A 27147-nucleotide genomic window follows, 5' to 3' on the forward strand; every position below is an offset into this window, starting at 1 on the left:
GAACGAAATGAAATTTATATAATTTATATAGAAAATATATACTTTTAACAGTGTCCGCCCCCCCCGAAGAAAGTCTACCGCCCCCCCGAAAATTTCAAGTGCCCCCCCGGAGAAAAAAGTCTGGAAGAAACACTGCTAGGCTTATCTAACTAACTACTGTCCGGTCAGTGCAAGCCCGGATAAACCCAGACTGGTTAATAACCTAACCTTAGTCTAAATAACAACACAAAAATCTTTAACAAATAATATAAAATTTATTTAGCAAAATATGGAACCAAAAGTTATTATAAGAAAACTAGAATCTAGATCTAGACAAAATAAAACACTCAAGACATACAAAACAACAGAACTCAACGAAACAAAACACCCAATTTCGGACCACCGTCCATACACCACATAAACGTGACACAGAAACTCTTCAACACACAGGCCTCGACATTCCAGCCGAATGTCCCTCCCTGTCGACACACCACATTCACGAACAAAGAAACCAATACTAGAACAAAGAAACCAATGCTACGCACAAGAAAATAGTCCCTAATACAATAATAAGTAACATTCAGGACATAAAGCAAAGTGGAGCAACAATCCAAAACAAAGTTTGCATAAATAATAACATTAAAATATAAACAAGACACAATAACCAGGCTACAAACCATTGTAAAATCAAAATCATATCAGCGCCATAATAGCGGACTACTTAACTAAAAACCACAACAATCCTCAAAGGAACATAAAAAGCGACATTCGCCTTCTTAATTACAAATAATTATAATAACAGATAAACACACTCCAGCCGCTCACACTAGTAATTACAGAATAAATTATTGTTTTCTACATCTATTGCGTAACACCAAAATAAAACGAAAAAGTCACTTGAAAAAGCGCCCCGACCTTTCAAAATGAGAGAATGAGAGAAAAACTATATATAGTCCTAACTTGAGGAGGGGACGCAAAATTGATAGTTCGTTCTGGGCACCGAAATAGATCTCTAAGCCTTTGTATATTAACATGTCTATAGTTTAAATAGTGAAATGTAATCAAAGTTATTAATTATGAGGTACCTTTTAATAATGGCGATTACACATTTCTGCGTCACCCTATGGATAGCGCCCCAGGCGACCACCTAGGCTGCCTTATAGGTAGCGCCGGCCCTGCTAGTGTTTCTTCCAGATTTTTTTTCACCGGGGGTGGGGGGGGGGGGACCGGTCACTAGTAAAAGTAGGGACTATGTTTTCTATATAAAATCCCCCCTCCTCCAGAAGAGATGCCTGAAAGAAACTCTGACCCAGACACGACAGAAAAAGAACGAGGAATCAAGTTAAATACAAGCTTGTAAAAATGCCCTTAACTGTGTTTTTAAATGAGATTTCAATTTTTGTAAATGAAAAAAAAAAAAAAAAAAATAGTATTTCTTTTATTTCAGTATATTTTGTTTCGGTTCATATTTTAGACATTTTTTTCCCGTACAATAATTTTAAAATAAAGATGGCACCTTTTTCGGGTGATGTTGATATTAATATTGATTATTGGTAGTTCAAAAAAACATAGCTGTTAGATCTAAATTATTATCTGGCGCATGCATGGTAATATTCATTCATGATGATTTTAGATACCGATGTCCGATAAATGACTCATCTATAAAATAATATTAAAATAGATCTAGATCTAGGTGTGTTGGGTTGTTAGTAGATCTAGAATCGGTAATCGGTAATCTATCGTTTTAGGTACGTAAAATCGGCCGCAACTAGTAATGTGAAAAACAGGTGACTCCTTACATTTTAATAATTATTTCACATTTTGATGAGGATTTATGTTTTGAAAAATACAAAAATGTTTCCTTGTTTCATTTATGTACCTGTTTTTAAACAATTGAATTAAAACTTTTCAGTAATAAATGAACACCAGCGATGTTTCCAACAGATGCAACCACGCTCATTTACTATAGCAGCCATCTTGTTTAAGTTTTATTTTTATAGACATATAGCGCGAGATTCAGGCGGAAGTCACTCTATTTTACAAATGGCTGCTGTTTATATAGCAAATCTTGCTTGCAGACACAGCTGTTTAAAGTTAATTTCTGGCCTATATTGATATATTTAGCCATTGATTTAGGTTTATTATTCATTTATCTATAATATTTGACACAAACATATCACAATATACTTCTATTACAGCCTTGACAATGAGGTAACGTTTTCGTACATTAATAGCCGCGGGCGATTTTACGTACCCAAAACGATAGATTACCCGGTAATCTTAGAATCTATCGTTTTGGGTACGTAAAATCGCCCGCGGCTATTTATGTACGAAAACGTTACCTCATTGTCAAGGCTTTAATTGAAGTATATTGTCATATGTTTGTGTCAAATATTTTAGATAAATGAATAATAAACCTAAATCAATCGCTAAATATATCGATATAGGCCAGAAATTAACTTTAAACAACAGTGTCTGAGAGCAAGATTTGCTATATAAACAGCAGCCATTTGTAAAATAGAGTGGCTTCCCCCTGAATCTGGCGCTAAAAGCTTATAAAAATAAAACTTAGACAAGATGGCTGCTATAGTAAATGAGCATGGTTGCATGTGTTGGAAACATCGCTAGTCTTCATTTATTACGGAAAAGTTTTAATTTAATTGTTTAAAAACAGGTACATAAATGAATTAAGGAAACATTTTTGAATTTTTTAAAACATAAATCCTCCTCAAAATGTGAAATAATTATTAAAATTTAAGGAGTCACCTGTTTTTCACATTACAAATCGCGGGCGATTTTACGTACCCAAAACGATAGATTACCCTAGAATCTAACTAGATCTAATTTTAATAATTTTATTAGGCCAGGCCTACTATTTAGACTATGAGGTCTAGTCTAGGCTATTTTATTATTTTAATTTTAGGCCAAGGCTTTTCCCAGCTGTCATTTCATGCTAAATACAACTGTGAATAGGCTTATATCTTACGTAAAATAATAAAAGCATTTATTGTGACTGGGAGTGAGGTATAGATTAAGAGTAAGCCGTTCGATTCAACACTTCCGGGTTTGTCATTTTCGTGGCATCTCACGGCTCATGCGCTTACTAAAATGGCGACCAGTTTCGCTTTCTCTAAACGGTAGAGGGATAAAACTATTGATTACGATGCCATCGTTAATTTTAGAAAACGGAACTATCCGTTTCTATTTCAGTCTGTTATTTAAGAATTCCCAGATGTACTTTTGACCTAATTTCTTTGTCTCGCAAGCAGCGCGTAAGTGAAAATAGCTCTATGTATTCTTGTCTTTTAAATCAAATAACTCTGAAATATCGCATTCCTTGGAACCCAGCCTATGTTACTTGAATACTTTAAACTATTAATTTAACACACATTACAATTATCTGGTAATAATTTCTTGGGTTTATGAGATGTGTTCGTGGGAAAACGATCACCCCCAATAATGCCATTTTATTATAATCTTGTTTGGTGAAAACGAGGCGCGGGAAAATGTGTGCCGCGCAAGAATCCAATCATTTGGCTAGATTTATGACTGTTTTTTATGTCACACCTAAAAATAGAATGTTTACGCTTTCTTCTTTGATGATCGTTTTTAATATTTTTTAAACTGAAAGTAACAATTATTAGTTAGATTGCAGATTTTGTAACTTGGTATACTTACGCTTTATCAATTTTAAAAGCATAGCATGCTAATTGTAAACAAATATAGTCATAAAACACAGAAATATAAAGTTCCAATTGCGATGTGACACACCCGGGTCACACCCCCTCAAGAAAACACGTGTTTATTAAGCTGTTTATCTCACTTTACAACAGTAATTAAAATTAATTTTCAAATTTTTATCACTTATTGGATAAGATAAAGCACATGTTTACTAAAAATAAAAAATAAAACAAAAGCAAATTCTGTTTTAATGAGGGTCACGGGTCAAGTTTTTTTTCCTTCTGTCAAGTTCAGTGGAGGGTGCCACAGGCTGACCTGACTTTGGAATTTTTTTCAGTAAAAATGACTTTGCACAGAAAGTTAAAATATGCCAAATTAGCTTAGTTTACTAGTGTTCTAGCTATTATTGATACATTTTTAATAAAAAAAATCATTCTGTAATTCTCATCAAAAAGCCTATTAAGAGGTAATCTATCGTTTTGGGTACGTAAAATCGCCCGCTTCTATTAATGTACGAAACATTACCTCATTATCAAGGCTGTAATAGAAGTATATTGTGATATGTTTGTGTCAAATATTATAGATAAATGAATAATAAACCTAATTCAATGGCTAAATATATCAATATAGGCCAGAAACTAACTGTAAACAGCAGTGTCTGCAAGCAAGATTTGCTATATAAACAGCAGCCATTTGTAAAATAGAGTGACTTCCGCCTGAATCTTGCGCTATAAGTCTATAAAAATAAAGCTTTAACAAGATGGCTGCTATAGTAAAAGAGCATGGTTGCATCTGTTGGAAACATCGCTGGTGTTCATTTATTACTGAAAAGTTTTAATTCAATTGTTTAAAAACAGGTACATAAGTGAAACAAGGAAACATTTTTGTATTTTTCAAAAAATAAATCCTCCTCAAAATGTGAAATAATTATTAAAATTTAAGGAGTCACCTGGTTTTCACATTACAAGTCGCGGGCGATTTTACGTACCCAAAACGATAGATTACCGATTAAGAAAGCAGTGCTATTTACTATTTTTATTTTGTTAGCTATATTTTTAGGCCTATAAGTAAGTTATTACGGTTAAAGTTTAGTTTAGCTTTTAGGCTCATATCAGACATTTCTGCTACAGGCTATGTACGTAGGTCATAGATGATCAATTAATACAATTATGCACTCAAAATCTATACACTAGAATAATAGATCTAGATCTAGTAATTTTTAAATAAATAATATGCCTACTAATTAAGCATCAGTTTAGTTGGTTGTTCACATTGCTATTCAACTATCAATTACAATTAAAAATTCATATTATCACATAGAATAAATATCAGGTGAAATAGGATGTCCTAATTCATCAGCTATAATAATAATATAATTCACAGTTTCCATCACACTTTTGTGTTTTTTCTCTTAGCAAAAATCTATGGGACAGGTCTTTTTTTTAATTTTTTTTTTTTTTGCTGATTAGCCAACAATCACATCACAAAAGAAAAAAAAAATAACCCTTCCATGAGTAGCTCAAGTAACTGTGAAAAAATATTTTGTTAATAAGATTAAAAGATATACATTAAGGGTCATTGCAATATGACATCTGATGAATTTGATCCTGCACCTTTCTGGCATGCAGCCACTCCCCATGACTGCTCAACTACAAATCTTCATGCTCAGTTGGGTATTTTTAACATTAAATCTACCAAAAACTGTCACGACTGTGAATAGCCACAATACGGCTATTCACAGTCAACTGTGAATAGACACTTCGATTATTTTATGATTAGAAATGTTAGGCCTATGGCGTAAGGTAGGACTAACTACTCATAGTAACTAACTAGGGTTGGGCTTAGGGTTAAGGACAGGGTTAGCATTGACATAAGCCAGTAACCTAACACACCCTTTTTAAAGAAGTTTCTATTATCAGAAGCTGGTATATAAATTCCCCCTTCATTTAATTAGTACTGAAACTACTATTATTAAGTATTATCTAGTAATATCTAGATTTATAGGCCTATTTAAATTGAATTTTTTGTTTTAATATGTTTTTATATTATAATTTAATGGACTTTCCTTCTGTGTCACATGGTCATGCCTTAGTTTCTAACTTAACTAGATCTAGAATAGATCTACAGGCTGTAACTATAAACACAGCCGATGCTCGGTATCTATCCTTTGTTACAGCTGCAATATTGTCAATACTTTAAAAAAAATTTCTCTCAATTTATTAACACTGTAGGCCTAATATGAAACATCTAGATCTATTCTAGATCTGCACACAAATGATGATAAAATTAAAGGTAAACAATTTATTTAAATGTTTCTTGCTTGAAAGACTATCACTGACAGTCAGTGATAGTGAAAGAGTAGTGATAGCATTCAACATGATTTCCTATTTTGCCCATTCACATTGGGCTGCCACCGAAAGCTCCCTCCTCAACATAGTATTAAAGCTATATACTTATACATAAGTAAATAATAAGTTAAAAGGCTAGGGTTAGTATTGATTCAATATTTTTATGTTGATCTAGTCTATTTACTATTCAAAGTGTCTATTTCCAGTCAACTGTTGAACTGGGAATAGCTGTAATAAGGCTATTCACAGTAGTGACTGTTTTGTTTTATACATATAATGTTAAAAACGCCCAAATGTTCATGAAGCAGTGTGGTCGAGTGGACATGTGGATGGTTACCATGCCAGATAGTGTGGGTTTGAACCCATCAAATGCTTTTTTATTGATGGCATGTGATATAGACCACCTGTTGTCCAAATTGTATTTTTTGCAATTGCTAATGAAAGGGTTATTTTTTTTTCAATTTTTTTTCTGTTTGTTACATGATTGCTGACATATTTGCAGATAGAAAGCCCTGGTTGATTAGTATAGATTTAGTTAGAGTCTATAATTGATCACTCAGACTTAAACCTCCGTACTACGCAGCATATATGAACTAAAGGCTAAACTAATAATAATTTTTTTTATAAAACAATAACACGTAATTGATACTTCATTCCCCAGTCACAATAAATGCTTTTGTTATTGTAAAATATTAGGCCTATTCCCATTCGTATTTAGCAAAAATGACAGCTGGCTGTGAATAGCAGTGGGTGCTATCCCTAGTCTGATGGAAATAATCCAAATAGTGCTTTCTCAACCAGCTTACAATGACATTGGAAAAGTCACTAAATGTTGACTATATTTTGTGGCAGCAACATTTTTTAATAACTTACAGGCCTAGAAGAATCATCTATGGTTGATAAATGGGGAACTAATGAGAAGATATGTAATTTTTTTTGCTCAATTGTTTGTGGACCTAAAAAGCCTTGTTATAAAGTACAAAAAAAGACAAACAGATCACATGACCGTTGGCCATGCAAGTATGATATTTTAGGAATTACTATATTATTTTTCTTTTAGATACATGAATAATGTATTATATGGAAATATTTATTTTATAGTGACCAACAATAGATAAAATACATCATTCTTATATCCTCTCACATCTTGTGGTTAAATTTTGCTTCTATTTGTAGGCTTACATATTTTTAGAATTTTTTATTGAAGTGTATATTTTAGAATTTTTAAGAGAGGTTTGTTTAATTTTATATATTATTATTATTATTACTATTTATTTCGAGCACTGCATGGTAGAATTGCTTTTGTGAAGAAATATCAAGTATGGGTTTTGCACTTGAAACCTGTTTTGAGTTTGTTTGTTATTAGTGCTAATGACATTAATATTTTATTTCTCTAATGCATTATATCTTACTTAAGTTAAAGGTCAAGGGTTGGGTTGAGGGTTAATGGCTAGGTTAAAAAAAGGTCAGGGCTTGAAATTGTTTAAGAAAATAGCATTCATTTTTTTTTCAATACAAATATTAAGAATTTTAGCTGAATCAATGAAACAAGTATCTTTTGACATATAAAATGTGTCATTGTTTTTCATCTGCCAATTAAGTCTTATGATCCAAGAAATATGCATTATCTTCTCTCATCTTTTCAAAGAAATGAACGCTGTTCTTGTTTCCTGTCAACAAAGTGACAATAAATATAACCTAGACTGGATGTGAGAGGATCTAAGCACATTTGGTAATTTCTCAATCGTTAGCCAAAATTAGCAGTACTGGATTACAAATTTGTGTTTTTTAAGAATATTTAAAGAATATTAATATGCAGTCCTAATCTAATGATAGTCTTGGCATTACTGGCAATTTTTTTTTAGATCACATCAGACAGTGTGAAAAGATTAACAGACCTTCTGTAATAGATTGATGTTTCTATTATTATACACTGGACGATAGAGCCACGTTGATTGTATATCTGGCTTTATTCGAAACCGTAAGACACATGACAAAACAAAGGACATCACTCAAAACAACATTATAAATATAAGACTAATAGTGAGTTCCCTTGACTTCACAATTCTCAATATATTACATCCCTTTACCCTTAGTAAACAACAACACAGTTCTCAACAAAACAAATGATAGTATCCTAAAATCACGAAATACATTGCAACATGAACATTATATGATTTGAATCATTTGGCAGATTACATCCTTACAAACAAATGCAAAATATGCTACAACATAATTAAAATACAAAACAATGATGTCAAAGTCCTCTTGACCTTTAAAATCATAGGTCTAACTTATCTGGGACTTTGATTGTCCTGTTTGACCTTCTCAGTGGCTTTTGATTTGGTGACTCAAGATTCTGACCATCTGGACTCTCTAGCTCAGGAAGTCCAGGATCTAAATCATTAATTCCAGAATTTACATTTTCTGACTCTAGAGTACTTGGTTCACTCATATCAACAGAACTTGGTTGTGGAACAAACTGAGTTGGTGTGAACTGTTCAGATTTGGTGGGATTGACAGATTCACACTTATTACCTGCACAAGTTATTTTTAACTGGTCTGCATGTCCACGGACAATAAGTCCATCATTTGTTTTTACTTTATAAGACACAGGTCCTGTACATTGAACAATTTGACCTGGCATCCATTTTTCCCCTCTCCCATAATTTCTCAGATACACATTATCATTAACTCCAAATTCTCTCTCAATGGATGTTTTGTCATGATTTACTTTTTGTGTATGTTGATGTTGGGAAACAGACCTTTGAATAGTTGGATGTAGTAGGTCAAGGTGGGTTTTAATTTTCCTACCACACAATTCGTATGGTGCAACACCTGTTGTTATATGAGGAGTTGTGCGGTATTTGGCTAAGAACCTGTTTACTCTTTCCCTGAGAGAAAATTTGTTACCGGTACTCATTTTTACCATAGCGGTTTTGAATATGCCTACCGCTCTTTCAGCCAAACCATTCCCAGCAGGATGATAGGGTGATGTGGTTATATGCTCAATGCCATTTGCTACACAAAACAGTTTAAACTCATGAGCAGTGAAACTAGGCCTATTATCTGAAACAATTTGATCAGGTAATCCATGAGTTGAAAATATTTCCTTAAGTTCTATAATGGTATCATTTGCAGTGATTGTGTTCATGATTTTAACTTCTAACCACTTAGAATGTGAATCAATAACAATTAAAAACATTTTGTTCATGAAGGGTCCTGCGAAATCTATATGTATACGTTTCCATGGTTCGATTGGCCAGTCCCAGTTTTGCAAAGGTGCTGTAGCTGGTTGATTTGAATGTTGTGCACAGCTTGAACAAAGCTTTACATATTTTTCAATATCAGCATCCATATGTGGCCACCAGAACCACGATCGTGCAAGACTTTTCATTTTGGAAGAACCAAGATGAGTATCATGTAAAGTTCTTAAAACTTCTTTTTGTAACATTTTAGGGATAATAACCCTTGACCTCCATAGCACACATCCATCTTCTAGACTTAACTCTATTTTTCTCATTTGATATGGCCTTAAATCATCATTCACTGACTTGTCAGGCCAACCATTCTTACAGTACTCATATACTTTTATCAAGCACTCATCTTTTTGTGTTTCTCTCTTAACATCATTCACATTTATATTGGAGTTATCCATGATAGTGAAAAGAACAAATACATCTTCTGGTACATAACTAAGGCTTTGGTTTTTTAAAGGTAAACGACTAAGACTATCTGCACTATTCTCAGATCCAGGTTTGTATTTCAATTCATAATTGTATGCGGCTAGTGTGATAGCCCATCTTTGAATCCTTGGTGAGGCATGCTCAGGCAGGGGTTTGTTTTCCCCAAACAAACCCAGCAATGGCTTATGATCTGTAAAGATGGTGAACTCCCTACCAAACAGAAACTTGTGAAATTTCTTAACACCAAAAATGATGCCTAAGCCTTCCCTATCTAACTGAGAATAATTTTTCTCAGCCTGGTTCAAAGATCTACTGGCAAAAGCAATGGGTCTGTCACCATTTTCATCTATGTGAGATAACACTGCTCCTACACCATCTGGTGAAGCATCACATGTTAAGATAAGTCTTTTCACTGGGTCATAGTGAGTTAGTAAGGTGTCTGAAGACAAAGCTTCTTTTGCTGCATTAAAAGCAGCATCTTGTTGTTTACCCCAGTGCCAAGTTGCATTTTTCTGCAGCAGCTTGTACAGTGGTGATAGTTTACCAGACAGATTCCCTATGAACTTCGCATAGTAATTTATCAAGCCCAAAAAAGCTCTTAGCTGTTGGGTATTTTCAGGTTTGGGTGCTTCTTTAATGGCTTTTGTTTTCTCAGGTTGAGGTCTGAGACCCTGTCTGCTCAAATTATAACCAAGAAAACTAATATCTGTCAGCATGAATTGACATTTATCTTTGTTTATCTTTAAACCCTTTTCACCAACTATTTTCAAGACTTTATCAAGTGTTTTAAGATGTTCAGTGTCATTCTTACCAGTTATGTATACATTGTCAAAGTAAACACAAACATTTGGAATGTCCTGAAAAATACTGTCCATGACAGCCTGGAAAATTCCAGGGCTAGATGATATACCAAAACATAGTCTTTCATATTGGTAGAGTCCCTTATGTGTGTTTATTGTCGTATAGACTTTTGAATCTGGATGAAGTTCTAGTTGAGTGTAAGCATGACTAAAGTCTAATTCAGTGAATTGTCTAATCCTGCCAAATTCAAAGAAATTTCCTCAATGTTAGGAATAGGGTACCTATTTAGCTCTATTTGCTTATTCAGTGTAGCTTTATAGTCTCCACAAATTCTTACAGAACCATCCTTCTTTAACACTGGCACAATGGGCGTTGCCCAATCAGAATAGTCTACCTTCTTTATGATGCCATTAGCTTCCAATCTACTTAGCTCATTTTCAATTTTATCCCTCATTGCATAAGGTGGAACTCTAGCTTTGCAGTATCTTGGATTTGTGTCTTTAATGCTTATCTTCACTGTCCTATCATTTAGTAACCCTGAACTACCAAAGACACCTTCATTTTCAGATACAACTTTATCTATTGAAGTAAAACTAGATTCTCTTGCTTTGTTCACTGAAAATATACTCCCCCAGTCTAACTTAAGATCAACTAACCAGTTCCTACCTAGTAATGGTGGTCCATTTCCTTCAACCACTAGAAGAGGAAGTTTAACACTTTGACCATTATAGCTTACATGAACCATACACTCTCCTATCACCGGAACATTGTCACCTGTGTATGTTGTTAGGCAGTTGTGACATGGTTGTAGAGGCACTGATCCTCCTGTGACAGCATCAAAGTCCTTCTTTGTGATGACGGTTAGAGATGCTCCAGTGTCAAGTTGGAAGATGATGCTCTTACCGTTGATACCAACTGGTACATTGATGGGAGTATGACTTGTTGATTTCACAGAGAACAGGTTGAACTCCTGCTGCGGATCAGTTTGAGCATTTTCACTGGTAGAGTGGTTCATTGGTTGGGTTAGGTTGTCTTGGTGACAGTTGTTACGCCCCGAGCTACCTAGACCTTTCGATCTAGGAGGGGAGGTAGACAAGAACACACGTCAAAACTAATGAACACCTTTAATACTTGCTCAAGTTTAATTCTTACATCAAAGATACAACATGTAAAAGTAACCGCCACCAAAATACAACACGAAAATCCTACCACCTAGCCTTATCTAAACTATATACAACTACACGTCCTAACTGGTGTGCTGCTATGCCCTGACTGACTGGTCTCACCAATCGCCCTCCTAATATTCTCCAGTCGTCCCTGACTAGTGTGGGAACCTAGTTAATCGAGCCTGACCCCCCCAGGTCAGGTCAAGTCAGGACATGACCGTCCCCACGGTTTCGTCCGTCCAGAAAAGCTTTCCCAGCCATAAATCACGGGCTGTTGGTCGTTACCAGCCGAGTCCCCAAGACACCAGGTATGCGCCGCCCACAGCGTAAGACCCAATCCGCGTGGGGGCCGAAACGACCCAAAGATTCCCACGGCCAGCACTGGTCAGCCTCTGACCACCGCCAGGTTGATGGATGAGCGTGGGGTCGCTACCCCAACATACGGGTCAGCCCAGGACAAACCCCAGGTGGCCGTAACACCTCCTCCCTTCGAGAGATTAATTCACCGCATGGAGAATTAATTGAATATCACCTAGACCACCACCCCCCGTCTCAATATACCTCAAAAGTAGGGTTACAAAATGTCAAGATCACACACCAGACCAAATTAATTAAAACATCACCATAATTAACAGGGGCGAAAAAAGTGGTGATTTTAGTCACACCAACAGGTTTTGCGAAACAATGACATCAAACATCGACTCAGGTTTTACAACAAGAAACATGGCATCCAACACATTTAAAAATACATTTTAAAAAAAGACAAAAATAGAAGAAACTACTGTTATCCTTAACATAATCCTACTGAAAAGTTATCCCCGAGATAACATATCCGCCACAATGTTATCTTTCCCTTTAATGTGTTTGATTTCTAAATTAAAATTTTGTAGGTACAGACACCAGCGGAGCAGTCGCTGGTTCTTCAACCCGAGTTTGCTTACGAAAGTTAGTGGGTTATGGTCTGTATACACTACCAAAGGGGAGGAACTCACGTATACATCAAAATGCTTCTTTTTCAATAGTTGAATAATTTCTTTGATGAGCATTTAATTTTTTTGAAAAATACCCGACTGGATGTTCTAGGCCTTCCTTGTCTTCTTGCATGAGGACAGACCCAACGCCACAATCGCTAGCGTCAACTGCCAGTTTAAAAGGCTTTCCAAAGTTTGGCGCCATTAGGACAGGTGAGTTTGACAATATGTATTTAATCTCCTGGAATGATTGTTCACACTCCACCTTCCATTCGAACTTTATGTTCTTTCTGAGTAGATTGGTGAGTGGCTCGGCAATGGTGGAGAGATTTTTACAAAATTTTCTGTAATACCCCGCCATTCCCAGAAACCTCCTCAACTGTTTTCTGTCGGTGGGCGGGGGCAACCCAACAATAGCCTCCACCTTTGTCCCGACAGGTCTAACCTTCCCGTTCCCCACCTCATGCCCTAGATATGTGAGGGTGGCATGACAAAATTCACTCTTCTGTAAATTTACAGTTAGGTTAGCCGAGGCTAACTTGGTAAACAATTGGTACAACTGGTTAATGTGTTCCTGAAAAGTTTGACTATAGATAACAACATCATCTATATACGCGTCACAATTATCTATCTCAGCAATTACTGAGTTGATCATGCGTTGGAAAGTGCTAGGGGCATTCTTCAAACCAAAGGGCATACGCTTGTACTGATAAAGGCCATCTGGGGTGACAAAGGCAGAAATTTCTTTCGCCCTTTGGGTCAGGGGTACCTGCCAGTATCCAGACAGAAGGTCCATTTTTGTTATGAACCTTGCCTGTCCAACTTTGTCAATTACATCATCTATACGGGGGAGGGGAAAGGAATCAGCCCTTGTTAAGGAATTAACCTTTCTAAAATCGGTACAAAACCGATAGGTCTTATCCCCTTTAGGGACGAGAAGACATGGGGCACTCCAGCTACTTTGAATGGGTTCAATTATGTCATTCTCCAGCATGTATTTGACCTCATTTCTAATGAGTGCCAACTTTTCAGGGTTAACCCGATAAGGGTGTTGTTTAACCGGAGTAGCATTACCAACATCAATATCATGGCTAATTAAATTAGTTTCTCCAGGAACATCTGGAAACACATGAGAGAAATCAAAAATAAGATTGCCCATGATGGTTCGCTGATCTTCGGTCAAGTGAGACAGTTTATCATTGAGATTCGATAAAATCTCTGAGTTATGCAACTTTATGTGTCCTGACTCGTCTTGGTCGATTTCATCGACCCCACCATGGTCCTCTTTTACAACAACATTCACCACCTCTGTTGAGGCGGCTGGAGGAGTCCTACTATAAAATCTTTTAATAGAGTTAATATGACACAACCTTTTTGTTTTCTTGCGACCAGGAGTGTTAATCATATAATTCACTTCACCCACTTTAGAATCTACCGTATATGGACCGAAAAACTTGGCCCTGAGTGGTTGGCCAGGGACAGGAAGAAACGCTAGGACCTGGTCGCCAGGTTGGAAGCTGCGAGCCTTAGTCTTTCGATCGAACTTATTCTTCATCGTTCTTTGAGCATGGGTTAAGTTAACCCTTGCCAACTCCCAGATAGCACTCAGTTTCTCTTTGAATTTTGAAATGTCCAAGTTCTGTGGCACCGCTTCACTGGAACTAGTCCACTTTTCTTTCAGTAACTTTAATGGGCCGCGAACAGTGCGACCGAACACAAGTTCGTACGGTGAATATCCGAGGGAATCTTGGACTGCTTCTCGAGCTGCGAACAGGAGCAAGGGTACGCCCTCATCCCAATCAGCGTGGTCCACACAGTAGGTGCGCATCATAGTCTTTAGCGTTTGATGAAAACGCTCGAGTGCGCCCTGAGACTGAGGGTGGTACGCGGTACTCTTAACGTGGTTAATGCCAAATGAACGCATAGCTTTCTGGAATTCCCTGCTGGTGAAGTTGGTGCCTTGGTCTGATTGTATCACCTGTGGGAAACCGAAGGTAGTGAAAAACTTGGTAAGAGCTTTTATAATGTTCTTGGCTTTAATATTCCTCAAAGGAATAGCTTCTGGGAACCTAGTAGAGGCACACATCATGGTGACTAGGTACTCGTTTCCGGCTTTTGTCTTAGGTAAAGGCCCTACACAGTCGATGAGAACTGTGGTGAAAGGCTCGCCAAAAGCTGGGATAGGACACAGTGGAGCTTCAGGGATAACCTGATTAGGTTTACCGACGCGTTGGCAAACTTCACATGTCTTACAATACTCCGTTACCTCTCTCTTCATTCCCGGCCAGAAGAAATGTTCTCTAAGTCTTGACAATGTCTTTCTTACACCTAGATGACCCGACAGGGGTGAGTCGTGGGCAATGTACATCAGGTCAAGCCGATATATTCTGGGTACCACGACTTGGTTGCGGTCATGCCCGGCAACCTCACCAGAGGCGTTGTCTGGGCGATATCGTCGGTAGAGGATGTGATCATGCTGGTAGAAACAGTTCCCCTGTCTCTCGGCCTCAGCTTGAGGTAAGGCCTCGTTTTGCAGTTCAGTTATTTCCGAATCGTTCTGTTGCGCCTGCACGAAATCGTCAAATGAGACTCTCAAGGGAGAGAGAGTGTCACGAATTTGATCACGAGGGAGAGAGAGATCAGTGACTCTATCGAAGAAGGTTGAACTTAAATTCACTGCCTCATCCTCGCTCGTCACTTCCAGCGGTGACTCTCTTTTCTTAGCTCCCGCACGAGTTAACACACATGAAGGGTACTGTTTGTTGGTGTTATCGCTGGTGGACTGGGTGAGCGGATGTTCACCATAAAAACAATCTGGAAACACCTTGTGTCCCGCAAGATCATTCCCCAGGAGTAATCCAATCCCTGGCAGGGGTAAGTGCGGCCTCACTCCAACAACGACATCACCTGTAACTAGACCTGAGTCTAGCCGTATGGTGTGGAGAGGGGCGCTCACTTGGTTTGACTCGATGCCCTGTAGGATAGCGTTGTCACCAGTAAACGAATTACCAGCAAGGATTCCCTCCCGTAGCAAGGTCAAGGAGGCACCGGTGTCGCGAAGAATTTTTATGGGTCGTGGAGGCGATGCATCTCCGGGTATTGACACATACCCGTCGAAGATGAAAGGCTGGAACCTCTGCAATGTTTCGACTGATATTGCCTCACGGCTTGTGATACCATCACCGGCCACACCAACATGAGCATTCACAGCTTTGTGGATGGGCTTAGGGGCAGGCTCGACGCTTGTCATTTCTTGAGTGTCCTCTGGGTTTTGGATGCACCCCTTAGAATTGTGCAGATCTACCGGCTGGCTAATTTGTTCAATACAGCCATAACCTCGGGTGGTATCTAGATCCCGATCCAGGTGATCCCTCGATTGTTGTAGACAAGATGTTGGGTACACCCTATTATCCTTCACGCGTTTACTGCATTGTCTAGCCAAATGCCCTTTTGCTTGGCAGTAGTAGCAGATAACATCAACTTCATGTGATTCAGATTTGACTGGCTGCTGCACTGAAGATTGGCCTGGGAAGTTGCCTGCTCTAGATTTGACTGGCTGCTGGACTGAAGATTGGCCTGGGAAATTGCCTGCTCTACCCAGGGCTGGTCTATGAGAACCTTTCTGTATTGGTGTCTCATAGTAATCCCTGTGGTTCAGCGTGTAGTTATCAGCCATCTCGGCCGCCTGACGAGTCGACTTGACCCCGTTGTCTTGCAGCTGAACTCGTATTCTACCTGGAAGGCAGTTTTTGAACTCTTCGAGTAGGAATAAGGAGCAAACGTCTTCAAAGGTAGTTACATTTTCAGCAGTCAACCACCTGTATAGAAGCTTTTCTTTGTTGTAGAGGAACTCAACGTGAGTTTCCCCTGGAGCTTTCTTTAGGCTCCTAAACTGGCTTCTGTAAGCTTCTGGTGTCAGTTCGTAAGCTCTCAGTATAGCTTCTTTAACAAGCTGGTAGTTGGACTGAATGTCAGGGCTAAGGGATGTAAAAACATCCGCAGCTTTTCCAGTTAACACAGGACTAAGTAGTGTAGTATATTTGTCTAAGGGCCAATCATAACTCCTACCTACGAACTCGAATGATTTGAAAAACCTAACTAAATCCTCTTCACTAAACTTCGGAACACTAGACTGTAAGGAAGTGAGTTTTATAGGAGGAGATGTAGAGGCGAAAGATTGCAGCTCTAATTCCCTAAGCCTAATTTCCTTTTCGGAAGCTCTCTTTTCCCTCTCCATTTTCTCTTTACTCTCTATCTCAAGTTTCTTTAATTTAACAGCTTCAGAGGTAGGATCACTCTGTTCAATGGTGTCCAGACACTCCTCTTCTAACAACCCAAGGTTCACTAGCTCTACCACAATCTCGTCACGCACTGCCCGATTTTTAGATGAAGCTTTAAAAGACATATTTAACTTGCGCACGATGGCCACTAATTCTACGCGTTTACAATTATCTAACACCTCCAATGTTGGACGCTCTAAAAAATTCATTATATCCATTGTTAAGGTTAAACGGTGGCGGTTAACTAAAAAAACAAAACTAAATGGCTTACTCTCACAGCTACAAGTACAATTAAAACACTAAAAGTAGGGCTATCACCTTTGACACTTCAAATAGGTAGACACCAGCTATACTGGGCCAACCAAACTAAGATATCCAGCTACACTGGATTACAAACGATTTACTCACGTATACTGGGAATTGACCCTCCAGCTATACTGAGCAAACCAAACAAAAATTACGAATTTATTCACGTACCTGGGAATGACCCTCCAGCTGTACTGAACAAACCCGTACACTCCAGTTCAACTGGACCACACAAAAAACATTCAAGTATACTGGGCATTAATCCCTCCAGCTATACTGAATAAAAATAAAGATTCCAGCTCTACTGGACCAACATAAAAATCAAGAAAAATAAACTCAGTGTCAATACAAAGGTGATAAGCTCGCTACTTACTCAATGTTTGGAAAACTCTCCTGATTCCGTGAGCAACTTTATTGTCACTACTTCTAAAACTTAAAACTAAAACACAAGCTCGTGAGCCCCCAACTGAAAATGGCATCAAAAGAAACTATTCAACTCGTTGTCTGTCCAATCCCAGACGCTAGCCGCCAATTGTTACGCCCCGAGCTACCTAGACCTTTCGATCTAGGAGGGGAGGTAGACAAGAACACACGTCAAAACTAATGAACACCTTTAATACTTGCTCAAGTTTAATTCTTACATCAAAGATACAACATGTAAAAGTAACCGCCACCAAAATACAACACGAAAATCCTACCACCTAGCCTTATCTAAACTATATACAACTACACGTCCTAACTGGTGTGCTGCTATGCCCTGACTGACTGGTCTCACCAATCGCCCTCCTAATATTCTCCAGTCGTCCCTGACTAGTGTGGGAACCTAGTTAATCGAGCCTGACCCCCCCAGGTCAGGTCAAGTCAGGACATGACCGTCCCCACGGTTTCGTCCGTCCAGAAAAGCTTTCCCAGCCATAAATCACGGGCTGTTGGTCGTTACCAGCCGAGTCCCCAAGACACCAGGTATGCGCCGCCCACAGCGTAAGACCCAATCCGCGTGGGGGCCGAAACGACCCAAAGATTCCCACGGCCAGCACTGGTCAGCCTCTGACCACCGCCAGGTTGATGGATGAGCGTGGGGTCGCTACCCCAACATACGGGTCAGCCCAGGACAAACCCCAGGTGGCCGTAACACAGTGAACATAGTGCTGCCTTTGGTTGCGGTACTGTCTCGACTGGCTAGATTTAGCAACAGACGAAGACTTTGCAAAGCAGGCCTTGGCAATATGACCTTGCTTACTGCACTTATAACAAGTTGCTGACTTGAACTTGAAATCTGACCGCCTCGGATGACTGCTGGAATGAAGTTGCAAGTTGTATTGCTTTTTCCAATGTTAGATCTGACTCGAGAAGCAACTGTATTTGAACATCAGGGCTGTTTACACCTGTCACAAACTTTTCACATAGTCTGTCAGACAGCGTGTCCCCGAATTCACAAAATTCACTTAGATGACGTAAAGCAGCAACATATTCTGATATTGATTCGTTTGGTTGACGAGTCCTACCGTCAAATCTGGCTCTACACAGGAACTTTGATGGTGCGGGTGCATGGTGGTCTGTTAGCAGTTTGCTCAGCTCGTTAATTAAAGCTCTTGGTAGCTAGACTAGCTGGTGCGCATAAGTCCTTTAATAGCCTAAATTGTTGAGGCCCTATGACTGTTAACAAAACAGCTCTCTTTTTGGCTTCTATCATCACGTCGTTAGCTTCAAGGTAAAAGCTTAACCTATCTAGATAATCATGAATGGTTTCGTCATTCGAATTAAATTCTTTTATCTGGCCATACAGCGCCATTATCCTAGAAATACTTAGCCAATATGCTCTAGCAAGCTTCTTTTTAAGTAAGCATGTGCTCTTTTTCTGTGGATAATTTATCCTTGTCGCCAAATGTTATAGATTGATGTTTCTATTATTATACACTGGACGATAGAGCCACGTTGATTGTATATCTGGCTTTATTCGAAACCGGAAGACACATGACAAAACAAGGGACATCACTCAAAACAACATTATAAATATAAGAAGAGAGAGTTCCTTTGACTTCACAATTCTCAATATATTACACCTTCTGTCATTAATTTTGCCATTTTAATAATAATACTTTATAATCACCACTTTTTACTTTAACATTTATAACATTTTTAATCATCAGTTGATTTATGAAAAGCAGTCAAGAATGGAAGAGAAAACAGTTCTTTTAGATGCAATGTTATCTATTGTAGATGAACAGTCACACAAATTAACAGAATTTTTAAACTCTGAAGATTTGAAACCAGATCTATCAACAATATTTTCATCTTCTAAAGACATAAAAACAGAATTAACATTTTCATCTATTGTTGATGCAAAACCCAACATGACATTCACAGCTTCTCAATATGTTAAACCCTATACTACAACAGAATTTTCATCTTCTAAAGACACAGAAACAGAATTTTCAAGTTTTTCATCTTTTGATAAATTTACACCCAACAAATCATTTATAAGCTTGCAAGATGTTAAACCTGATGTTACATCTGAGTTTTTAATTTGTAAAGATCAAAAGCCTTCTGTATCAACATTATCAACATCTGAAGATAACAAATCAGAAGTCACAACTTTATCAACTTGTGAAGATTCAAAACCAGATTTATTGACAGGATTTTTATTTTGTGAGGATAAACAACAAAAAGGAGTTAAACATCAAGGTGAAGAAAATATCCAGTTTTTTAGAGACAAAAGATATCAGATTGTTTCTAGTTCTAGTTCTAGGCACAAATGCAAATGGTGTTCTCAAAGTTCTAACTATAAAAAACATAAAACAGGTCAAGAAGGAAATGAGCAAGTTGAATATGATGGTGACCATGAGAATCTTTCTCAAAGTTGTAATTTCAGTAAAAATAAAAAAGAGCACTCAAGAGATAAGCAATACATATGTAATGTTTGTAATAGAAGGTTTTCTTATCAATGTAGCTTATATACACATGTGAAAATGCATTTAGTAGATAAGCGATATGAATGTGATGTTTGTCATAAAAAGTTTTCTCAAAAATATAGTTTAAAAACACATAAAAAGGTTCATTCAGAAGATAAGCCACATGAATGTGATGTTTGTCATAAAAAGTTTTCTCAAAGTTCTAGTTTAAGATCACATAAAAAGGTTCATTCAGGAGAAAGGCCACATGAATGTGATGTTTGTCATAAAAAGTTTTCTCAAAGTTCTAATTTAAGAACACATAAAAAGGTTCATTCAGGAGAAAGGCCACATGAATGTGATTTTTGTCATAAAAGGTTTTCTCGCAGTTCTAGTTTATTAAGACATAAAAAGGTTCATTCAGGAGAAAGGCCACATGAATGTGATGTTTGTCATAAAAGGTTTTCTCGCAGTTATAGTTTATTAATACATAAAAAGGTTCATTCAAGAGAAAGACCACGTGAATGTGACGTTTGACATCCAACCGTTTTCTCAAATTTCTTGTTTATCTTCACACAAAAAAATTCATTAAAGATAGAGGCCACATGAATGTGATATTTATCACAAAAAGTTGATTCAGAAGAATAATTTGTTATGATCTATGTGTTGTTACAAGTTATAAGCCATATGTATGTATACAAGATTTTCTTAAAGTTCTTATTTAAGTGCCCTTGAAAAAGTCATTCAAGAGACAAGCCACATTAATCTGGTATTTGTCAGAGATTTTCTCAAAGTTCATTCAGGAGATAAGCCACATGAATGTGATGTTTGTCACAAAAGATTTTGTCAATTATCTAATTTAAATACTCATTAAAAAATCATTCTAGAGGTAAGCCAGGAAATTCATCATGACTAAAAACCGATTAAATGTCATTTTTAACATCAATAATTAATACTAAAGCAAATTATTATTGAATATCTTGTCATAATTTTTTCTCTTCACATAACTTTAACTAAGTGGTCATCCAATAGTTGGCCATAGTTTATTAATTTTAATATTTGTTTTATGAAAAGGTTGTTTTGTCAAAGAGTATACCATGTCAATTATTATACATATTCTAAAAAGAAATTGTATTCTGACTGTAAAAGGAAATAGCATTCTAATATGTCAGATGCATGTGTACATTTTTACTTTTTCGTATATACGAAATATAGAGAAAGTCTTGTAATTGGGCAAAAATAAATAAATCGAGATTCGTGCAAATCTGGACGTTTTACACCTCACTGATACGGAAAAACATAATATTGCAATCTTGTCTGTGTGTATGTGTGTCTGTAAGCATGAATACCGTTACAGGTATGTTGTTGTTTTTTTATATAAGAACTACTATGAACTAGCGTACTGGATCGTCTAATAATAGATGCATCATTCGCAAAGTGACGAAACTCTACAGTAGGCTCTTCATATTCAAAAAGTCATTTTTTCATCTTTGGCAAGGTGACGAAACTGTAAAGGGGTCGGCGTGGTCGAGTCGGTAAAGCTCATGGTTGCTAAACCGAAAAGTCTCGAGTTCGAACCCTCGGGCAGATGAGGCTCGTAAGCTGGGGACAGCCACTCTTCTAGGAGAGACAACTCCAAAATTAAACAACTGCTGCCTTGTAGTTTGTTCTTAGTTGGACAAAGGCTATGGAAGCAAATCCAAAAAGAAAAGCAGGCTGAAATCGGAGTCAATGGCCTCAATGGCGCATAACCAGTTGACACGTAACGCTTAATTGTGTTGGAGGCGTGGTCGAGTCGGCAAAAAGCTCATGGTTGATAAATTCGAACAAAGTCTCGAGTTCAAACCCACTGGCAGATAAATCTCGATTCCCTTCAACACTAATAATTAAGAACGAAGAAGAAGAAGAAGAAGACGAAACTGTACAGAAGGATTTCCTCGCGTTACAAAGTTATTTTTAGAAGCCTGTTGTAGTTTTACCGCTGAATATAGTAGTACCCCTTACTCGCTATGCAGGACGCTCGATTAACGGATGCCAAGTTCCAATATAGTCGCTCTAAAACTCTGGGCGCCAAACCGTGTATTGACGAAAGTTGTACCCTATATGGCACCGCCCAAAAGAAACTTTAGTTTTCTTTTTCGCAGAAATATTCTCGGGAGTATTCTCATCTACTTCCTAAAGTTTCATGGCACTCGGATGAACCGCATCCAAGTTTTATTTTTATAAATCATATATAGAGAAAAATCGCAGCCTCCCGTGGCGCCGCCCTTACGAAATTAAAAATGACTTTTTTTACAGAACCCTTCCCTAGAGTTTTATAATGAACTCCCCAAAGTCTCATGACTATCGGATGAACGATGTCAAACCAAAATCGAGTTTTATTTTTATATACCGTAGGCCTATATACAGAAAAAACAAATTGCGCCCTTCCGGGACGCCACCCCGGCGAATTTAAAAAAAAAAATTCCGCAGAAACCTCCCCAGGCAATGTGATGAGAGGTGTAGTAATGCATAAAGGACAAACAGACAATCAGACACACAAACATACATTGCTTTATATATATATAGATAGATAGATATTCGATAAAGTTTAGGGGAGATAACTCCCGGTTTATTTAGCTTGCAATGTGTATAATAAAATTCTTAGTAAAGTCTGGAAAAAAAACCCAGACCCACAGGATTGTATAGTAATCCATTGCACTATGTAGCCTACCTTTTTTGTGTTATTTGTAAATGTAAATGATAGGAGAAATGAGCTATCACTTTAGAAACCCAGGGTTGTTTTTTTTTTATACTGGCATGGTTATGTTCAGGTCACACAGTTAATTTGCCTGTTCTTTTCAAACTATATAAAATTGACATTGCACATTCATTGGGACAAGGAAGTTAACTAAATATGCTCAAACCAATTACACATTAACAATAACACAATAATACAAAAATAAAACACAAAGTTCAATTCATTTATTTACATTTACTATATGTTTTTAATATATGTAGGCCCTACTGTTACACAATTCTCATTCATAACTTTACACATTTACACTACTCACAAACAGCTCAGTCAGACATACAGCAACATGACAGAATATCAGGTTGACAGTTAATACGCCCTGCATTGGACAAGTACAATGACATCAGGCCCGCAGTCACAGTGGCATCTGGCCAACAGGTACAGTGACATCAAAACTTCTGAGCAATCTTTTTTTATAAACACTTTTTCATCTTTTGCTAAATGACCTTAATCATTATATTGAGAGGTATAGAATAACCAAACTCTACTGTCTGCAATGTATAACTCACACAGACCATATGTAAAAACTGACTGCCCCCCCAAAAAAAAATTTTCCTAATGTCTGTCCTTGAAATGTATTTATTGTCATCACTAATGCAGATATTATTATAAATTGAATTGAGATTGAATTTTAAATGGTAATTTAGTACCTGGATAAATTAAATTTCTATTAGGAACCAAGTGTGGATTCATTAAATATTTTACAATTAATAGCATAAAGATGTATAAACAAGATGCTCATTATTGTTCCAGTGACTAATGCTTGCTTTGTTCTTAAGCAGCAATTGTTACATTTTGGTATCTTAGTTTCAAGAAATTGTAACATGAACATTTCATAAAATAACATAGCTAAATTGTTTTTTTATTGTTATTGTATTTCTATCAATACTTTCTGTATGTAAAAATTCCAATGAGACCAATGTGTTTTGAATGCTATGTTTTTTTCTCTTGTGATGCTCCAAAGCCTGTACTGTGCCAGGAATGTGAAGGTCAGTGTCAGACAACTTATGCTTATTAGGGAAACATTTCAAATTTCAAACGCATGTTTTACCATTTTTTTTCCAACAATAAATAAAATAAATTTTAAAAAAAATGAATGACTTTAGAAATTATAACATTATAACATGAACATTTTATAAAATAAAATAGCTAAATTGTTTTTTTTTATTGTTATTGTATTTCTATCAACACTTTCTGTATGTATAAATTCCAATGAGACCAAAGGGTTTTGAATGCTGGGGTATGTTTTTCTCTCTTGTGATGCTCCAAAGCCTGTAGGTGCCAAGCAGAGGCGTATCCAGGTTTTCGTTGTAGGGGGAGCGAAAAGAGGAAAAAAAGGCGCCGAACTTTTAACTCGTTCTATATACGTGTAATATATATATATATATATATATATATATATATATATATATATATATATAATTACTAGCTGTATGTCATTACTTCGCTATGATGTAAAATAAATTGAAAGTAGCACTCTGAAGAAATAAGAAAAAACACACAATGTAGGCCGACAAAACAAAAATTGTATCAATCTAAACAAACAAATATATATATATATAGGCCTACATACACTACAACCAAAACAATGAACGTAACATTTGTAATTTGTTTGTAACTGTTGTAAAAAAAATCTTACATAATAATTCCTAGGAAATTATTTAAGACAAGTGAAATAGGACAAATAATCACTCTCTTAATATAAATATGTATATATCTACACATTTAATTATAAATGTGAAAACAAATAAATAATTACTTTAGAATATAATGAAATTGTTTAACACTATTCGTGTTTACAAAATGTTTTTGTCTATAATCAGAATTTAATATATCGTCATCATAAATACTAAAGTATTACAGCATAATGAAAGTTTTTAAAACCAGAGTTGGTATAAAACCACGTTTTTAGAATACAATAGAAAAACATTCGGAATAATAGCCTACATTTACCTAAATATCGGTATTTTAGTTCAGATCATATATTTTAATTAACTACTGCTTCTTTGTGTTCTTTAAAGATCATTTTTTAGCATAGTGATAGGTATTGATCACACACCTTTTTACTGGTAATTGCAAAAACAATATTCATAGAGTTTTACGTTTAGAAAGCTAATTTTCTGGCGGCATGGTACTTTGGTACATCATTACGCGTTTTTCTACATGTACTTAACAGATCAGTTCGTGGTGGGCTGGGGGGGGGGGGGGTTCAACTTCATTCACCACTGTCCGTTCACTTTAGGTCAATTATCCAACCCAGTGTATACCTTGTTGTGGCATTTATGTCGCTCTACACCACTGTGGTGGTGAGGTGTGTGTGTGGGGGGGGGGGGGGGAGGGTAACCAAGTCAAAGTGAACATAGCGTCAGTTTTTAGATGACTGTTTTAAACATACATATATATTGCACAAATATATATTACACAAATGTATATTACAGAAATAGATTTAAATAAGTAGCAGTGGTATTATGACAATATTTTTTTACAGAGGGGTCCATGGGGGAGGGGGGGGGGGTGTAACTGTTTCATATAATTTGTAATCGTAATCACTATCGCACAAACTGTATGAATACTACTACTTCATCGTAATGACTTTGTTGACCTTGTCAAAATTTCCCCACCCCTGCGCAGTTTGCTCATAAGTAAATTTAAATAGAGGTGCCACATCAGTTGTATTTGTTTCTGTATTGTAATTTTTTAAAAATTAATCACACGATTCAAACTGTTTATATAAAGTAATTATGTGTGAAGTTTTATGTAGAACATTTTCTAATTCAATTATTCGTAAGCAAATACATTATACAGTTGCCTTAAACTTAACATTACTCTTGCCAAGTGGTACTACCGTAGAGGTTTTTTAAACATTGCAATGCATCGTAATGGTTATTTTTAGAATGGCAAACTGATGCAGCTGTTAATACGTGTTGTAAACGTAGACACTACTAGACTAGTACAATAATGCTTAATTGCTGCATAAAAAGAAATCTTTTTTAACAAATATCATTGTTTAAAACTTTGAGTTTAAAAAGTTTCCAAAAAGGCGCCACTTTGCTGAAAATGGCCAGAGGGGGAGCGGCCGCTACCCCTGCTCCCCACCTGCGTACGCTACTGGTGCCAGGTATGTGAAGGTCAACTTATGCTTGTTAGTGGAACATTTCAAATTGCAAACGCTTGTTTTACAATTTTTTTATCAACAAGAAGTAAAATAAAATTTAAAAAAAATGAATGACTTTGGGATATCCTGCAGTCTTGGGTTGTTTTCTAAAAAAAAAAATGATTGTTGTGTCATAAATTTCTATAGCTAGACTACATAAAGTGCACAATCCCAATGATTACTACTATTACATTTGTTTATACAATTAATTTTATTTTAAGGGAGCTAAATGAGTAAGGAGTTCTTTTTTAGAAGAATAGTGAGACAGATAGAATCAAGGGCATTAACTTGATCATTAACAAAGCTATTTAATTAAGTGCATATTTTTTTTTTAAATGTAAAATTGGAATTCATTGATCGACATGTGGTTGGGTTAGTATATAAGTAAGTATCAAGCTCTTCAGAAAAAAATTACTTCTGAAGAATTTTTAAAAAAATTAAAATATCTAATTGGCTCTTCAAAACGTGTTGATGTTATATAACAAAAAATAAAACATAATTTTCAAAAGGTCAATGTACAGCAAGAAATTATAAATGTCAATAGTATCAGAATAACATTCTTATATGTGTAATGACCAATATAATAAATACACCAATAACATGACCAGTGTTTTTTCCAGACTTTTTCTCCAGGGGGGGGGGGGGGGTTACTCTGACTTTTGTCGGGGGGGGGGGGGTGAACTCTGAACATAACTCGTCTAATGCTCCGTGAAACTTCGATGTTGAAAGGGATCGTCCATAAATGACGTCACACTCGTAGGGGGGAGGGGGTCCGTAATTTTGTGACGGTGTGTGATGAGGGGGAGGGGTTGAGATGGTGTGACGTCACACTTTTGAATTATTAAAAAACAATGTTAGAAAACGAGTTTTAGCCGTTATTTCGCGTTTTAGAAAAAAAAACGGATTTTAATAAACTGCAATTGGAAGTGATTAAAATACTCTTTGCTGACAAGTTTTTTTAAATATCGATGTTTTAAGAAAAATTCAACTGCAATTTGGGGGGGGGGGGGGGTTGTCGGCTGAGGTGTGACGTCCTTTTTGGGGAGGGGTTCTGGCCTTTTGTGACGACATGTGACGAAGCGTGGCGTCA

General features: G+C 36.8%; 2 protein-coding genes across 7 annotated transcripts in view; one reads left to right on the plus strand and one right to left on the minus strand.

Moving 5' to 3' along the window:
• The window catches only part of LOC131943413 (D-beta-hydroxybutyrate dehydrogenase, mitochondrial-like), a 143521-nt gene that overhangs the window by 109446 nt on the left and 6928 nt on the right, over positions 1-27147 (minus strand). The window lies entirely within an intron of this gene.
• LOC131943412 (zinc finger protein 723) lies at positions 1498-22022 on the plus strand. Of its 6 annotated transcripts, XM_059303525.1 has the most exons (5): positions 6761-7028; positions 7657-7740; positions 8973-9095; positions 9227-9431; positions 19369-22022. In XM_059303525.1, the coding sequence occupies exon 5, from the start codon at positions 19393-19395 to the stop codon at positions 20644-20646; it is 1254 nt and encodes a 417-aa protein (XP_059159508.1). In that variant the 5' UTR covers positions 6761-7028; positions 7657-7740; positions 8973-9095; positions 9227-9431; positions 19369-19392; the 3' UTR covers positions 20647-22022. The 6 variants fall into 6 exon arrangements, with proteins under 6 accessions (XP_059159510.1, XP_059159512.1, XP_059159511.1 ...); XM_059303526.1 differs by lacking the exon at positions 6761-7028 and having other exon boundaries at positions 7141-7740; XM_059303527.1 differs by lacking the exons at positions 6761-7028; positions 8973-9095; positions 9227-9431 and adding an exon at positions 1498-1586.

The sequence above is a fragment of the Physella acuta genome, unplaced genomic scaffold (assembly GCF_028476545.2).
Source record: "Physella acuta isolate Inbredline_101_S28 unplaced genomic scaffold, ASM2847654v3 ptg000454l, whole genome shotgun sequence".
In the NCBI taxonomy this organism is placed as follows: Eukaryota; Metazoa; Mollusca; class Gastropoda; family Physidae; genus Physella; species Physella acuta.